At 40.6% G+C, this 18,620-nt stretch overlaps 1 protein-coding gene across 6 annotated transcripts in view; it reads right to left on the bottom strand.

Annotated features, from left to right (window-relative positions):
* RAPGEF4 (Rap guanine nucleotide exchange factor 4) overlaps positions 1-18,620 on the bottom strand; it is a 317,379-nt gene that overhangs the window by 119,250 nt on the left and 179,509 nt on the right. For all 6 annotated transcript variants that reach the window (XM_034954511.3, XM_034954513.3, XM_034954512.3 and 3 more), the window contains 2 exons: positions 15,652-15,724; positions 11,193-11,212 (listed from right to left, as the gene is read on the bottom strand). In XM_034954511.3, the coding sequence (XP_034810402.1) occupies positions 11,193-11,212; positions 15,652-15,724 (93 nt within the window). The remainder of the gene's footprint in view (positions 1-11,192; positions 11,213-15,651; positions 15,725-18,620) is intronic.

The raw sequence follows: 18,620 nt of genomic DNA, 5'->3' as shown, positions 1-18,620 counted from the left end.
GGTACAGTGCAAAATCTAATTACACTTCATTCTTGGATACTGCCCAGTACAGTGACCTTCAAACCAGGTCTCCAAACTCACTCTACTCTCATCCTTCCCTCCCTCAGTTGATGGCAGTTGCATCCTTCCACGTGTTCAAGCCAAAACCCTTGAAGTCACCCTTGAGTACCTTCTCTCTTACCTCGTATTTAATCCATCAGAAAATCCTATGGACTCTATTTCCAAAATCCATCTAGAATGCAACACTTTCCACCCCTCCACTGCAACTCCACCATCATCTCTAGCTTTCCATGAAGTACACATGAGTTTCCTGGGATTCAAAGAATTTAGTAACACTGTTACTTAAAACTACTTCCATCCCCAGCTTCCTGTTTTTGTGAATGAGTTTTCCCAGTGCTTGCATACATAAAAACCAAGAAGAAGAATGAAACTGCTATTTCCTAAAGGTGCATGAATTGACTTTTTAGAATAATTCATTTTTTAAAACACTTGCCAAAGTCACCCAGTGATGCATTTCTAATAGTAATTTACTTTAATGTTTAATATTTCTGTACAGAAATTTATAAAATACTTATTTTGTTTTGATGATCATATATATCTACTTATTGTCATAACTCAATCTAGAAGAAAAATTATAACAAAGACCCATGGTCACAAGAGATTTTAAAACACGAATATTTAAATGTAAGTACATATTTTTGATACATGTTCAGTATGAGGGTGATCCATAAGAGACTTTCAATCACAAACATACATTACAACGTGAAGCTGCCATACTGACCCTGGGCAGCTCATATTTGGACAGTTAACATGAGTAAAAAAAAATCTATTTAAGATGCTGTTGTGTTTGAGTCTTTGTTATTATACCTGAATCTGGATGACAAAGTCGTCTGGCCTGGAAAACAATATGTTACAGTAGAATAAAATTCTACAGAGGAAATAAAATGGGAATATGACTTAAACAACAAAAGGAAATAATATAACATTGTAACTATTAAAAAGCTTGTTCACATATTTTTTTAAGTGGTGAGCAACAAATTATTTTTCACAATGCCTGGTCTAATATACTGTATGCATTCCATAAAAACTTGCTGATTAATAAAGCCATTCCTTGAGAAAATTTGTTTAACTTACAGGACTGGAACTCAATTATTCTGTATGGACTTGCAGACCAGACCATGCTGCATTTAGCAAAGTCAAATATCAACAATATGTGAGAATGGAAGACTATACATGTGCACATATGAATGGATGAATGAGCGAATGAGCTGGTTATTTTGGTGGTTTCCAAGTACTAGGAATCTTACAAACGAAAATAACATTTACTACTAATATTTCCACTTTTCATCCAAATATCTTGTGCCATGTAACTAAAACTTGAAGGTTAGACATGCATGAACACTGGAATGACCACCAGAGGGAGCCCACGTGTTTTTCTGAATATGCGAAACACCAAATTGAGAAAAAGGAAGAAAACACACACAAAATATAAAGCTGGGGGTGGGCGCATGGGGGTGGGGGTGGGGGGCGCATGGGAGTCGGGGGGTGCGAGGAGTGGCGGGAAGGGGAAAGGGAAGCATTACCTGTTTCAGTTATTTAAGAGACTATATTATTGAATGACAGAACCATTTACGCATCTATGTTACAAATCCTTTTACTAGGCAGCTGTACACTGCAATGCTTTGACACTTATAAAAGGAGAATTGGTTAAACGTAAGATTTAAAAAATCTCACATAACCTAAAACTAGCAGGTCCTGGGTGGGCTGCTGTGATAACATCCATGACTCTCCCCTGTGCCCCAAACAAGCCAGCTGCCTTCTCCAGCTTATCTTTGTGTTCCTGCTCTCACTCTCTATTCCGGTTCATCTTTGTGGTTAACTTTGGAGGAAGGTTTGGGTGTGGCTTCCTCACTTTGTTTGGGATTGGGCTATCAAATTACAGCACCAGAGGAGCACTTGGTGTGACTTGGGAATTTCTGATTCTCCTGTCTGAGCCAAGTTTATAAGGACGGTAAGATGAATGACTTTCCATTTGTTGTCCTGAAGTCTTCCCAGAACTGAGAATTGAACCAAGTGCTAACAGGAAGCAAGAGCACCTCTCTAAGGCTTTCCAGGCCCAATCTCCACTTACACCAGAACCCACAGGCCTGCCTCAGAGAGCTCCCCGCAAGCTAGAAAAATATCCTGGGACTGAGGCTATAGAAACAGGATGTGATCTTATCTAGAATTACGCTCCATGTAAACTGAATAGAATGTTTTCTATTTGAGATCAGTGTCGAGTTTTGGAATCCCCTCCCACCTGTCCAGTCCCCCCGCCCCCCAGCGCCACGCCCCCCCCCCGCCCCCGGCCTGGCTTGATCTTACTAATCCTTTTATTGTGGTAAGTCAGATCACCATTATACCAGTGAGGAAACTGAAGCTCCTGGAAATGAGTGACTTGTTCAGTGTCACTGGCTATTAAGTGTCAGGGATGGGAACTGGCAAACATGCGCTTCTAGGGACATGGATTGTAACAATGAATGAGTATTGAACCCCGTCATACTAATGTCTTTGGAGACAGAAAGAAAATTATTGTCTTCCTTTTCCCTCAAACTACAATTGAGTGAAAAGCATGACAGAAGTGAATTCAATGACTTAGCCCTTGTTTTACCCAGAATTTTCATGGTATGTTTTCCCAAGTTTCTTTTATGTCTGGATGGGGTGATCATAAATCATGTATGCAAATAAATTAGCACAAACAAATTGAATTCCACAGGCTTAGGTACTGGGCTGAATGCTGCTAAATTTAACATGCTTATTAATGCCTTGAATATGGAATCAAATCAAAAACATTCTTATCAAATTTAACAATGATACCCAATTGAGTGGGGGTGGCTGGCAGTTAGGAGAGCTAGTTTGAAATTTAAAATGACCTTGACAAACAGAAAAGGAAAAAGAGGGCAAAATTCAATAGAAAGCTTTGCAAAGTAATTCATTCAAAAGAGGGGGGCAAACAAAGAGAACAACAGAAATGAGGGAGTATTGATTGGGTAATTATAACGGAAAAGGAGCTGGAGGTCAGAGTGAACAATAGCCTCCAAACTCAAGCTAGTTCTGTATTTTAAAAAAGAAGGCATGATTTTGAGAAGTAAAATAGGGGGAAACTCAAGCTAATTCCCCCTCCAGACTCAAAATAGATCAAGCTCTTTGAGGAGGGGTGAGGAAGGTGTCTTGTTGGGACACTAGAATGCCTATGGCTTGGAAGCCAGGTTTTTATAACTTTGAAAGGGATCCTTAGAAAGAAGAGTGCCCAAAATAATTCAGAAGAGAAAATTCGGGTACTCTTTTCCTGTGTTCATGCAATGCTATCAGCCTGGCATATTGTTTTCCTTCCCCCTGGGTAGCACCCACCCAGACATTGCCTCCTCTGTGGGGCTACTTTGAACCCTTTCCCTTCTTCTTAACAAGAACTTCACAGTCCCGCTATGTGTCTCCACAAAGCAGATACTAGAGGCCAGCACTGGCTAAGTCCTTGGCATACATTATCTCATTAATACTCTTGAACACCTCCCTGGGCAAGATGCTACTATTATTCTCCTTCTGTAGATGAGGAAACAAATGAGTAAGGCAGTTAAGTAACTTGTTCATGTTCCCATGTTAGAAATTGGCAGAGCTGGGAGTTTAACTGAAACCCTAAGAGCTCCTAAATCCCTGTTCTGAGGCCACACTACCCTGTTGACATGAGCACCCACAATACTTCACTGTTCTTATTTGTTCACGTGTGCTTCTGTCTAGGCTGCAGTGCCATATTTTCATAGTCCTATATGACGGCCTGAGATTGATCAATAAATGTTCATTAAATTGAAGATTTTCAAGCAAGCAGTGGTATATTCCAGGGGTGTTTCTGAGTCATTCTTTGGCTGAAGGGAAATAGAAAAGAAAACTAAATTAAACTAAAAAGGATTTAGACATTTATAAAAACTGGCAATAGGAATTCTGAACAATTCTGGACCATATTAGTAAAGGTGATTTGACCATTTTCTTTTCTGAAAATTTTAAAGAATTGAAATTGCTATATACATATTTATACATGTACAAATACATATGTATGTGTCTATATATATTATGTGTATATGTATATATATGTGCATTTATCTGTCATCTGTCTTCAATGTAATGTCATCTAAAGGTAAAGAGGGTGACTACGGAATATTTAATATCTGTGGACTTAGGGAATCTGCCTGACACAGAATTCTTGGTAGAAGAGAATCTAAACCCTAAATGACATGTCAACACTAGATTAATTTATCCAATCTGAGAACACTATAATTTTTTCTGCTAACCATAAGACATATTTTGCAAATAATTTGTTCTCAGTTTCTCAAAACAATAAAAATTCAAACACATCAAACATAAGGGATACTATCTATTTTATTCTCACAGTTAATTGAGATAACATGCTAGCAGCCCAAAGTAACTGGTGATGACGATAATTGCCTTCAGTACAGGAGAAAATATCTCTGAAGACAGCAATATACTCTCCCACAGCTTGGAAGCAGCAGCTGTGTACATTACTAATAACATGACATCACACTCCTCCCTCCCTGCTGACAGTGGAACAATTCTGAGCTGCATCTCAAGGCTGTGAAATGTTTTAGGTGAGAGCAAGAAGAAGCTGTTGGCCAAAGAGAAACTCATTTCTTTTATTATTATTATTAAACTATCGAACATTACACAGGTTATCTGGGATAGCTTGCCAAATCAAATTCTGATGACTGAAGATGGAGGGAGCATATTCAAAGCAGGGCCGTGCAGTATATCTCAGCTGCAACCCTAGAAAATCGTCAGCATGGCGGCAGCATTAAAAAGTTCTATTTCATAAGAGAGATTTTAAAAATTGCAAAGAAACCAAACATAGAATATTAAAACAATCACCAAATGTAATTCACAGTATTACAAAAATAATTCTAAAATATAGCAATGAATCATCACCCCAATACATCTCCTTTCACCAACAAACTCACAGCAAGCAGGTCCTAGGAACAATGTCCAGGACATTCAAAAGCAACCAACACACGGTATAACTGACAACAGAAGGATCAGAGTTCTAGAGTATTACCTACATTTCCTATTTACCATTTAGGTGGATGACAACTACACGTCATCCTAAAAATGCAATTAGCTTACCACTTCAGAAGCTAGAGAGAGAGATGGTATGGCTAGCTTTTGTAAGAGTTGAGGAACAGATGGAATAAAAAGCAGAAAGAAATTCAGCAAGGACAGTCTGCCCCATAAAATGCATAACTCACAAGTACAAAAACAAACATTTCCTCAGAGACTGGAGAGCTGAAGTTGTTCTTGGCACCTTCAACATGAAGTCACGGTGTTTTCTAGAAGGTGGGGCAAAATAAGTCCTGGCTCGGGGGTTACGCTTTCTAATAGGCCAGCTAATGAAAGGAGTATTTACACACTACACAGCTCACAGGATTGGGCCAGCAGCACTGCTAATCTAATCTTCATTTGGGTGATAAGCAATGTGTCCTTCAAAATCAGGACAAGATGGCTCAAGATTTTCAAAGCTTCAGCATTTTGTGGTTTCACTCTCCTATTAGAGTTTTGTACCCTGGCCAGTTACACGTGAGTTTCAGAATGGTAATGGCACTAGTGAGGCCACTGGTACCCTAGAGCAGAGGGACACAACTGCTAGGGGAACACCGGTGACACTGGCCAAGGTGTCTTCATAGGTTCAGCCTGGATCAATCATGTAAAGCAGGGTTTTAAAAACTGTGTTCCACAGAAAACAGTTTGAATTCAGTCGGTCCTCGAAAGGTGGAGTTGAAAGGGTTTATACAGCCTTATGGAATTATCTCTGATTGTTGGTTTTTTTCTTTTTTTTTAGAGACAAGGTCTCACTCTGTCACCCAGGCTGGAGTGCAGTGGTACGATCCTGGCTCACTGTAGCCTCAACTCCTGGGCTTAAGCAATCCTTTTGCCTCAGCCTCTCAAGTAGTTAGGATTACCGGCATGAGCCATCAATTATCTGAATTTTTAATGTTTTAAGTTTGTATGAGGATACATAATTTCTTATTTCTTTATCTGGCCCAGAATTTCATTGTCTTAGCCAGTCTGTAGTGATAAAATGTTGTCATATAATAGGTGGAAAATATTCTAATTTGTTCTCTCTAACCTTAAAAAAGAGCAACAATAAAGATAAATAAATGTTATTGTATTCCCTAAAAATTCCCCAAATTCCTAACCTTTTGACCCTCACAGTCAAAAGGTTCTTATTATTCTACTGCCCTTCCCTTAAGGAGAATTTCCACAAACTGTGAAACTTATTTCCTTACTAGTTGCCATTTGAAACCTTACATCTTTATAATAATTTCTAAAACTTATTCTTCATATAAATGACCCATAGTTTTTAAAGTTTGAGAAACTCCTGCTTTAAGTAATCTCCTTAAGATGAGACTTGCCAAGTGGTTTGAGATGATCTCCAGGCTGGGTCATTACTAATTACTAGCACGAATCCTTCTAGCACTTGGGAAACAACTTTGAGCTCCACATTGATGGTGATTTATAGCGAGAAAGCATTCTTCAGTATTTAGCAAAAAGCTTATTAATCATACTATCAATACTATAACTGCCTAAAAAATGAGGACCTCGGGCTGGACGCGGTAGCTCACACTTGTAATCCCAGCACTTTGAGAGGCTGAGTCGGGCAGATCACAAGGTCAAGAGATCGAGACCATCCTGACCAACATGGTGAAACCTTGTCTCTACTAAAAATACAAAAATTAGCTGGGTATGGTGGCACGCGCCTGTAGTCCCAGCTACTCAGGAGGCTAAGGCAGGAGAGTCACTTGAACCCAGGAAGCAGAGGTTGCAGTGAGCTGAGATTGCACCACTGCACTCCAGCCTGGCGACAGAGCGAGACTCCGTCTTGAAAAACAAACAAACAAACAAACAAACAAACAAACAAAAACCTCACAAAAAATGAGGACCCCAGATGATCCTCTGGGAAACAAGATGTTTATAAATTAGGAAATGAGATTATGTTGTAATATCTCCATGAGTCTACTTCTCCAGCTCCTTCCACACTAAAGTAAAGTATTACCTTCTAAAACTAGGAAACCCCATAGCAGTTGCCCTTTCAGAAGTATGGAGCACAATAAGCAACACAATCTGCCTAAGTAGCCAAAAATTAAAGACAGGGTCATTATTCCAAAGGGCAACTGTAACATTCAGCATTCAACATTCAAGCTTTCTTATCATTGTGATTTTTAACTTCAGTGTTAAACATGGTCAGTCAGGTATAGCACATATAAAAGACAGAAACAAATACAACTTTAATAGATCAAAGAGAATTCCTTTAACAATCACAACCCTATCAAAATAATCAACTTGCTTTATTGGCTCCATGGTTTTGCTTCCTTCCTTCTTTCCTTCTTTCCTTCCTGTCTGCCTGCCTGACTTCCCTCCTTCCCTCCCTCCCTCCTTCCGTCCTTTCTTTCCCTTCCTTCCTTCCTCCCTTCCCTCCCTCTGTCCCCCCTCCCCCTCCCCCTCCTTCCTTCCCTCCCTCCTCTTTCTTTTTTACTCTCTTTCTCTCTTTCTTCTTTCTTTCCTTTCTTTTCTTTCTCCTTCTCTCTTTCTTTCCTTCCTTTCCTTCCTTTCTTTCTTTCTTTCTTTCTTTCTTTCTTTCTTTCTTTCTTTCTTTCTCTCTCTCTCTTTCTTTCTTTCTTCCTTTCTCTGTTTCCCTCTTTCTCTCTTTCTCTTTCTTCTCACTCGGTTGCCCAGGATGGATTGTCTAGTGATACAATTATGGCTCACTGTAGCCTCAACTTCCCAGGCTCAACTGATCTTCCTGGGACTACAGGTGTGCACCACCACATTCAGCATGTGTGTGTGTGTGTGTGTGTGTGTGTGTGTACAGACAGAGTCTCACTATGTGTCCTGGCTGCGTGGTTGTTTTTCTAACATTTTTCTTGATATTTTGTAGGTTCCAGCATCCTGTATTATCTCACATTAAATGATGTCTCCATCAATTATAATAAATAGTAGACAAAATAATCCAGCAAGTAGCTGCCCATCCATTTATTCCTACAAAGGTGCAATATATGAAAAGGAATTTATTTTTGTGCAAGGTAAGCCTGAGTCTGAGAATAAAATGTAGCTGGCAAGGCAGCCACAAACAGCACTTGTTGATGTGTGCATATTTTATTAAAAGTTAAACATGGTGGCTGGGTGTGGTGGCTCACACCCGTAATCTCATCACTTTGGAAGGCCGAGGTGGGCAGATCATGAGGTCAGGAGATCAAGACCATCCTGGCTAACATCATGAAACCCTGTCTCTACTAAAAATAGAAAAAATTAGCCAGGCATGGTGGTGGGTGCCTGTAGTCCCAGCTACTCAGGAGGCTGAGGCAGGAGAATGGCGTGAGCCGGGAGGCGGAGCTTGCAGTGAGCTGAGATCATGCCACTGCGGAGCTTGCAGTGAGCCAAGATCATGCCACTGCACTCCAGCCTGGGTGACAGAATGAGACTCTGTCTCAAAAACAAAAACAAAAACAAAACAGTTAAACATGGTGATTAACAAAATGATGAGAAGCTGGGAAGGAGAATTTTTTTTTCTACAAATAATCTGTTTGGACACTGAAACAATAGTCTAAATGTTTTTATTTCAGTCCACAGGCATATTATTGTTATTTTGAAACATAAGGGGAATATAATATTGCCCAGCATGTAGTTAAAGAAGCTGAAGGATAAAAGAAATCATCATAATACAACTTGTCTCCTACGAAATAAACATTTTCAATTAACACCACTTTAAGGCTCTTAAGCTTCTTTTTATCTTTCTAGCGCTTCAACTTTGCTCATGAATGTCTTTCATTTCATTTGCTGTACTTTGACTGATGGCATTGGAGAGCTTTCCTAATAACACATGGTGATGATACATCTACTCTATTTGCTAATAGAGAATTAAAGTGTGGTTCTCTGTTTGCTATAGAATCTGACCTACAATAGCCTAGACAAATACAAATAAACATATACTACTACTAGTATTAGGGAGATGGCCTGGCCAGTTCCCCAGATCTTTCAGAACAACATGCTAACAGTTCATTGTATCTGACAAGCTCATTGTTCTGCAAACTTTAAATTCCTATTTTGTCACAAAGTGAGCTACATGATGACAGCTGTTAGCCCTCTGCTTAGAGCCCTGTGCCTGTTGTTCCACTGCAGGGGGATCCCGCCTAAAGGTCACTGGGTGCCCAAGAGCGACCACTTCCTTTTGAAGCCTAGAACATTTCAGCCCTCCCAGGGCTTGGACATTCTGTGTGAGCTCCCCACATCACTGATAGTCTCTTGATGAGGAAGGACAAGGCCTTTCTGTCTTCTTTATTTGGCAAATGATTTGTGTATTATTTGTTGTAGGATGGATAATTTGGGACATCCATGTCCAAAATGGTGGCAAGATCAGTTTGTTCCTTTAGAATCGTTATGAGCCTGATTTTCTAGAGCTTGACTCAACATACAAAGATTTTTTTTAAAGTTTTTAAAATATCAATAGCAAGGTTCACTGAAGAAGGGGCAGCCATAAAAGGCAAAAGGACAGTTAATTTATTAAAGGGTAGGACATTTTTCAGAGGTGAAGAGTAGCTAGAAAATGATACAAGACTTGAGAAAATACTAACCACATTAATAGTCCCAATGTTTACTGAGCCTACCTACTCTACTTGTCTGTGCTTTCTCCACAGATTATCTCATTCAATATTCATAATTTCCTTTTAAGGTAACATCCACATTTTAAAGAAGAGATGAGGATGTTTAGACAAATCCAGTAGCTTGGGCAAGACCACACAGCTAGGAACTGAAATCCTTTGCCAGACCAAGCGAAGTAAATTTTGGTGTAACATTTGAAGTGACACTGCTAGGTCTTAAACCCAAGTCTGGCCAGGTGTGGTGGCTCATGCCTGTAATCCCAGCACTTTGGGAGGCCCAGGCTGACAGATCACTTGAGGTCAGGAGTTCGAGACCAGCCTGGCCAACATGGTAAAACCCCATCTCTACTAAAAATAAAAAATTGGCTGGGTGTGGTGGTGCATGCTTGTAATCCCAGCTATTCGGCAGGCTGAGGCAGGAGAATCACTTGAATCCGGGAGGCAGAGGTTGCAGTGAGCTGAGATTGCACCACTGCACTCCAGCCTGGGTGGCAGAGTGAGAATCCATCACAAAAAAACAAAAACCAAAATCAACCCCCACCTCCCAAGTTTGTAGTCCTATAGCAGTGGGCTAGAATTCCCAACCAGTCCTTTTAAAACTAATACTATGAAAAGAGGAAGAGCTAAAGCAAGCCAGAGACTGATATCTGAGAACGGATATGGAAATAATCTAAATTGAATTCAGAGAGTATATCTTCCCACAGACATGGGACCGAAAGCAGAGAAAGGCAAGGGTGACAATCCTGTAACATTGCCACTTGGATATAGCAATCAAAGGACACAATTATAAGGTGACACATCTGAAAGCCAACCAAGCACTGCTCCCAATCAATCACTGCATACTCCTATCGTTAACCCTTCCATGTTTTTGTCTAAATTTAGATGTTAGTTAATAGAATGAATACTATTATTATTTGCATGCAAAGGTATGCCACTAAACCATGACCACTCTTGGAATGCTTGCTATTTCTTGGTGAAATCTTTGTCCTAAACCTTCTACTCTTTTACAGAAAGAATACAGTTTTACAGAAACAATTATAGCAATTAATCATTTTCAGTTTCCAAAGAGAAATGTTAACACTAGTGCACTTGTATATAATTAGACAAATTCATCAACTGACCCTGAATTTCATAGTTTGTATTCCTGCTAAGGAAAAACAACTAGTTTTCTATATGCTATTAGGCTAATGATTTGTTTGACTGCCATGTATGCATCATCAGAAAAAGAAAACACTTAGCAATTGTAGCATTTGCCCCTAGAATAACCTTTCTTCAGACTGGTTAAAATCAGGGACATGTGACGACCATGTCAGAGCAATCAATCTTCTCCCCTTTCTATTTCAAAGTGACTTGCCAAAGATGCCAGAATGAGATTAGAAAAATATTTATTGCTCTGTTGAATGTGGGTCAAGAGCTCTCTTTGTTGGTAGGGTTACCATGATTATTTTTTACCTTATAACAATTTTTAGAAGATAGGCAGAGAGAGTAGCTACTCACGTTCTCCTTGTCAGGAATCCCTAAAGGAGGAAAAAGAGACAGAGAGAGGCCATGAATTGTATAATCAACCGGTAAAGTGGAATTGAAATTTTGCTGAACCAAACCAAGTAAAATTTCAGTGTTTTCAATTTGCATTTCCGTGAAAACTTACATAATGCTGCTTAGAAATATAAAAACTTATATAATGCTGCTTAAATAAATCAATGAATCAGGAGCAGGGCCATGTGCCCAGACACCAAAACCCAGGCTTATTTTGCTTCTACCATATGGTTTACTTTCACAGAGGTAAATACCCATCACTGATTCATTCTCACCATGAAAACAACTAATTCCACTGATTTAGGCACCAGAACACTCGGAATTTTGGAAAGGCACATCAACTCCTAAGTTTCACATGCTGTGATTTTACTTTGCAAACCACTCCACTCGGCTCTAGTGATTTGAAGCTGGGGCAAGTAGCACATGAAAGACATTGGAAAACAACTTCCATTGTGAGCAAAGCAAATTCCTGCTATCTCCAAGCCAAGTCTGAGCACAGCAGAGGCTGTTTCCAGGGGTATCTCAGTGTTCTGAGCTAGAAGGCTAATGACTCATCCATTTGCTCATTTGTCATTGATTTACAAACATTTCATGAGTATCTACTACAGGCAGTCCTATTCCTTTTTACCTCCTTCAGGCTTCTCCCCTGGTAAGGGTGGCCACACTCGGAGGTTCACTGCCCCAGCAGAGCTTAATGTCTCCAGTACAGCAGGCACAAGTGACCTTATACAGAGGAGACAGAAGCATAGGTCATTTTTACATGTGGTTTGCACCTATCTTCAAACTAGTGGAGCAGTATGAGGTGGTTTGCAACAAAAAAAATACAATAATCCAAATTCTGAGTAAACAGGACATTTTGTTTTTACACAAGGAGCTACACAGGATTTACAGTATCAGCATTAAAAGAACTGAGTGCTGGCTGGATGCAGTGGCTCACACCTGTAGTCCCAGAACTTTGGGAGGCTGAAGCAGGTGGATCTCTTGAGCCCAGGAGCTCGAGAGCAGCCTGGCCAACAAGGTGAAGCCTGTCTCTACAAAAAACTAGCTGGGCATGGTGGTGCATGCCTGTAGCTACTTGGGAGGACCGCCTGAACCAGGTTGGTTAAGGCTATAGTGAGCAATGATCATGTCACTGCACTCCAGCCTGGGTGACAGAGTGAGACCCTGACTAAAAAAAAACAAAACAAAGACAAAAACAAAAAAGCAAAAAACCTGAGTGCTCATCCTAGTAGGCAGTAGTACAGAATGCAGGAGGGGTGAGGATGAAAGAGACTTTGGAAACATTCCCTAATTGAAGCTTTGATCCACACCTGGGACCACACAAGACATAAAAACGCAGTCAGAAAAGAGGCAGAGAAGAGCTATTCTCTGAAAGAGAGTATTAACAGGCTCGCTATCACTTCCCAGGTCTGTCAGAAAGAGGAAGGATGGCCTCAGGTCAGCACTCTGAAGCTCATCCCAAATCATCCATTCATCCATCCGCCTATCCATCATCCATCTGAAAGAACTAGGGTTGATTGTATGAGGTTATGGGATATAACAGAAGCTTACTTTCTAGCAGGTTCAATAAGATAAATACACAGTTGCACAAATCACCATATATGAGTAGCTGGAAATTAGGGTATCTGTAGAGAAATGACACTGAAAAGGTGATTTGAGGCCACACAGGAACTTGACAGTTGGGCTAAGACATTAATAGTCTTGGAATTTCACCTTCCATGGCAGGCAATGGATGATCATTGAAAGGTTTCAAGCAGCAGAGTGATATGATCAGGAGAAAGGAGGGAAGGAGACTGTCTAACATTAAAAGACGTTTAAGACATAACACCAGATGACCATAGCATGGCCCTTGACTGAAGTCCAGTTTGAGCAATCAGCAATAAAGACATTCGGTTGGGAACATTTGAATATGGATTGGGTGGTGGATGTTATTAAAGAAAATCATGCCAGCTATTAGGTGTAATTGTGGTGCTCTGGTTACACATGAAAAAGTCCTTATTTTCAAAAATGCCTGGTGACATATTTGGAATGACGTGTATATGTGATTGTGATTAGAAGAAAAAAAATGGCAAAAATAATATTAAAATGCATATTAATTTACTACTAAGAAATATATTGAAGTATTAAAATATTGACATCAGTTAAATGAAAGTGATGAAAATAAGGGTGTTAACTGTATCATTCTCTCCACTTTCTGTATGTTTGAAAATTTTCATAATAAAAAGTAAAAAATGTCTTGGGGAAATCAGGCCTAGACTAGACCAAGGGTGAGATAGTGAAGGTTCACAGCCAGTTGACTCATCTCTGCCCTAAAATCCAAAGAGATGAGGCCCAAGGCCAGGTGGCTGCAGAGGGAACTGAAAGGAAGACTGTGAACATGCAAAGGAAGGGTGCTGGGCCCGGGCAAGCAGGGGTGATGGCGAGAGAAAGGAGGAGTCCAAAATGGCTGAGTTTTGGAGCCCAGCACAAGAGGAGAACAACGGAATTGTCAGAAACCGGCCTCTCCAGAGGAGGGGCTGGTTTTGCGGGAATCAGAATGTGTTCCCTTATCAACATTTTGAGTTTGAGAGGCCAGCAGGACAACCAGGTAGAAAAAGAACCTGAGGTCACCTGGAAACTTAGGCTGCCCCTGGAAGGATCAAACAGAGGTGTTGGTTTGGGAAGCGTTTGTATCAGTTGCAGGAAAGGATGCCATGGAAGAGGGGAGAGTGAGTATGGAGAAGGAAAGAGAAAAGAAGCCATGGCTAAACTCTTCCGTAAGGGGGGGAAGAAGTACCTATGGAAGAGACCAAAATGTGAGTGGCCAGAGAGAGAGGAGGAAGCCAGGATAACACAGTGGCGCCCCGGGAGCCAAGGCGGAATGGAGTCTGGACGTGGGCAACGGGAATGATCAGGTCTGGTTATTGGTTGGTCACTGGTAACTTTAGAGTGGTTTATTCAAGAAGTATGGGGCAAAATCCAGACTTTGAGGGGTCGAAGAGTGACTGGAGGTGAGGAAATAGCCAATGCCATTTGGGAGCTTTTTACATGCCTGGCACCCTTTGAAACACTTAACATACTTTGATTCACTTGATCTTCACAACAACCCTCTGAGGAAACCGAGGCACAGAGAGACTACGTGCCTTGCCAGATGTCAGCTAGGAGACAGCATTGCTGGGATTGCAACTCAGGTGCTTTAATTAGCCAGCCATCCCTGGCTCAGCCAGGAGAGAAAGAAAGCAAGAACAAGAGAGGAAAGGAAGGATGAACCTGTCCCTCCCACCCTCCTCCTCTGCAGGAAAGCAGAAGGCAAATGGGGAGACAGGGCAGAGGCTGCATAGAAATAGTGAAATGAGGGGAGGAAAATGAGGATGTTCACTCAGGATTGCGGTCAAGCAGGGAGAGAGATCTCTTGCAGTGAGTGACTGGTCAGCGAGGGAGGGTGGGAATTCTAGGATCCAGGAAGAGGATCTGAAGGGTGGCTGGCTGTGGCTCTGAAGATGCAGGGACTACCTGCTGCACCACTGGGTCTGCTGGCTGAAGCACTATAGCTCCAAAGACTCCAGGACCTGGAATCTTGTTATATGTGTACACACAAGAGCTTCCTAAGGAGACTCACAGATGCAATGGTAACGAACGCTAACCGTGTTTCCGACATGCATGAACAGATCAAAAGACTCAGGGGACATACGGGTTTCTTTGAGTCTAGTGGGTCCCCACTAGAGAAGAATACCACAGAGAAAAACTTCGTTTCTTTGCTGACCAGCCAGAGACTGGTCTCTCATAAAAGGCCTGGATGTTTTAAATTAAAAATATTTAATATGTACAACACACTGTTTTGATATACATATACCTAGTGAAATGACTACTCCAGTTAAGCAAATTAACCTGTCACCTTCCATAGTCACTTTGTGTGTGTGTGTGTGTGTGTGTGTGTGTGGTAAGAGCATCTAAAGTTCACAAAGGCCTGGAATTGGAAGAGGCCATGATTTAGAAGATTAAATAAATGACTCACCCCACTTCTCCTCTTCATCAATAGAGTAAAAAAAAAAAAAAAAAAAAAAAAAAGCAAGAGGTGGGGCTCTCAGGTATCCAGCTGGGACTGAAACAAATACAGTTCGTGCATCCCTTCTTTAAAAGGGCACAGAAAGAACACTGGATTTCACTATAAGATGAAGATATTTTGGGAAAGTATTCTATGCATGCCAAAGTTCCAGCTGGCACCAGAGCATACCTCTCTCTATCAGCTAAGACCACAGACTAATACTATATTAACCATTTCTTTAAAAATATCTCCAGTGTGAGCTGGCAGGTTTGTTTATCCACAAAAGAGTCTGGAGACTTACTCTGACAAGCTGGTGTAGGACATATTTTTTGTCACATGAAAACACATACCACACGACAAATTTTTAGATACAAAATGTTCACATTTTCCACTTACTGTCATTGTTAGAGCCCGTTTCCATAACACCATAAGGAGGAGCCAGAAGTCCTGCCATATACTGTCGATATTTCTGAAAGACAAGATTGTAAACTCAACACACAGATATTTACTTGCTTTGAGCATTCATTTATTTACATGTTAAAAAGCAGAAATGCTGGGTGTCAGGAAGCATCTGAGCCTTGTATTTATAGAGCCATGAAACGTGTTCTCCGGGGTCTCTGGTCTGAAATAAAGATGTTGTGTTCTAAACAGGTCTTCCTGAATAAGACTGAATGTGCCCGGGGGCAGGGGTTCTATCTCCGCCAGTTCATTTATATATTTGTGGCTGCCTGAATTGTGTGGGATATTTAGCACCCCCTGCACCCCTCCCCAACCCCACAAACACAAGCTCAGCTTTTTGTAGAGGGAAAAGGCACTCGAGCTTTATAGATGCAGATACAAATAAATGTGCTGCCTACTTAATAGGTGAATGGCACTGAATCAGCTTCTTTCAAAGCAAAAAGAAACGCATCTTGAGAAAAATGTCTTTTTTGAAAGAAGCTGATTCGCTTCCATTTACCTACTTCCTTTTACATCGTACACCTGCCTGTTTATGTGACCTCCAAAGAACTTTTGCTATGTGTCAAATAAAATAGTTTAGCTTAATTTAGAACTATTTGGATTCCCCTGAATTTATCTGCCTGACTTTTGGTCCAAGCTTGCTCTAAAACCTGGCACTTAGCATAAGGTATTAGCCCCAGGAGTCTGTGCTGTTTAGGAGGGATAAGGCTTGGTGAGAATAAAGCCATCTAGAGCATCCAACTAGAGAGGAGTGACATTTATAAAGAATGGAAAATGAATATTAGCCACCCTCTCTTCTCAGGTCATAAATACAATCTCCTCCCCTTTCAGAATGGAAGCTGGGCAATTTTATTTATTGCATGGTGTCATGTATATTTATGGTTTATAATTACGATGACACATACATGTTAAATAGCATCAAAAGAATCAACACTCCATGGTGTGCTTGTGGGTTGCACAAACGTCAGCAGAAAAGACTTCATCTGTAGCAATGGGCAGCTGGCAGCACGCAGTATTGGGGCAACCATCTGGCCCATTTGGTAGATTTGAATGGCGTTTGTAATGTGACATTGATGCTTTCTCAAAAGAGCCTTCTTCTAGTCAAGATGTAACTAGCTTTTTAAAAATTCTTTTTTTCTTCTCATTCTGAGGCAACTATACCAACACCTGCATGCAAACATTAAAACCATGATTTCCTCAGCCTCTGAGCTAAGTGATCACTCAGACATACCCACAGGACCAATATATCACCCTGCATTCCTGATATTTCCTTAGATAATTTCCTAATTCTGATTCTCTTCTTTCTTATGAGACACCATCTACTCTTCTTCTTCATGAGACAGCATTCACTAAGCAGCACATTTCTGGGCTTCATATTATGCTGGACTGTAAACAAAACAGGCCCAGAGAGAGCAGATGAGGACTGGTTATGTTGTAAGGTTTCGTGACTCCTGATTACCATTATCAACTCCCTAACAGGCTCCTAAAAGAAATACTTCCTGTTAAATTGAAGGGGCCATTTCACTTTGCTTAAAAATATTGTCTTGGATGTGATGGGTGTTCTTTGCCTCAGGCACCTTAATGTCAATCCCCATGAGCTCCACAGAAGCACCTTCCTGATCCCTGAATGAATGGGACTTCATCTTCCTTCAGGCCCCATAGCACCTGGTCTGTTGCTGTCTTGTGGAGCACACCATCAGGGTCGCTGCTAGTGGGAACAGAAACTAGAGCAGCCCTGTGGGCAGGAGTGTGTGGGCTGGATTTCAGGACTTGTGCATATTGAGCATCTACTATGTACAGTGTCTCAAGATGGGCTTACAGCACAGAACAAGTAAACAAGGTCCTGTGCACTTGTGAAATGTCCATTTTCTTCAACACAGGGAACTATGTCTTGCACATAATACAAACTTCGTACTTATCTGTTGACTCTCTAAATTTTTCTAGAAAATTTCAACAGATACAGAAATAGAATACCACATACTCCACATTCAACTTCAATAATTATTAACTCATGACCAATACTATTTCATCTACACATTTATCCACTTACCCCTTCTAGAATTATTTTGAAGCAAATCTCAGATATCTTTTTTTTTTTTTTTTTGAGACAGGGTCTCACTCTGTTGCCCAGGCTGGAGTGCAGTTGAGCAATCTCGGCTCACTGCAACCTCTGCCTCCCCAGTTCAAGCAATTCTCCAGCCTCAGCCTCCAGAGTAGCTGGGACAGGACCACAGACACACACCACCATGCCTGGCTAATTTATTTTTTGGAGAAACAGGGTTTCGTCATGTTGTCTAGGCTGGTGTTGAACTTCTGAGCTCAAAGCAATCTACCCGCCTCGGCCTCCCAAAGTGCTGGGATTACAGGCTTGAGCCACCATGCCTGGTCAGATATCATATTATTTAATCCATAATTATTTCAGCAGGAATTTCTAAAAGATAAAGACTCCTTTTTCCCAAAATAAAACCACAATACCATTATCACAGCTAAAAAATGTAATATATCCATAATATCCAGTTGATGGTCAAACTTTGTAATTGTTTCATTCATGTCATTGCTGAATTGAATTTAAAAATAATTCATTTAATAAGACAATATGGGTTCCAGCATAATAGCTTTTAGTATAGTGAAGATTACCAAATTAGGGTTGAAATATTTATACTTGTAAATTAAAAGTCAGTCCTTAAAATTGATGGGGCACTTTTTAATAAACATTCACTAAACCTGGGAGATTCATTCTTATGTAGCACCCTGCAGAATGCTCTATATTAATTAGGATAAAAACAGCTAACTAGAATAAAACCTGTATCAGAAAATTGGGATTTCTAAATTATTTGCATATAGCTTGATCTTTGGGCAGCATTTCATCTTCCAAGCACAAATTTAAAAAGCAGTTCATAAAAGAA

Source organism: Pan paniscus, chromosome 13 (assembly GCF_029289425.2).
Source record: "Pan paniscus chromosome 13, NHGRI_mPanPan1-v2.0_pri, whole genome shotgun sequence".
NCBI classification, from domain to species: domain Eukaryota; kingdom Metazoa; phylum Chordata; class Mammalia; order Primates; family Hominidae; genus Pan; species Pan paniscus.
This window is presented reverse-complemented; position numbering and strand designations above follow the sequence as displayed.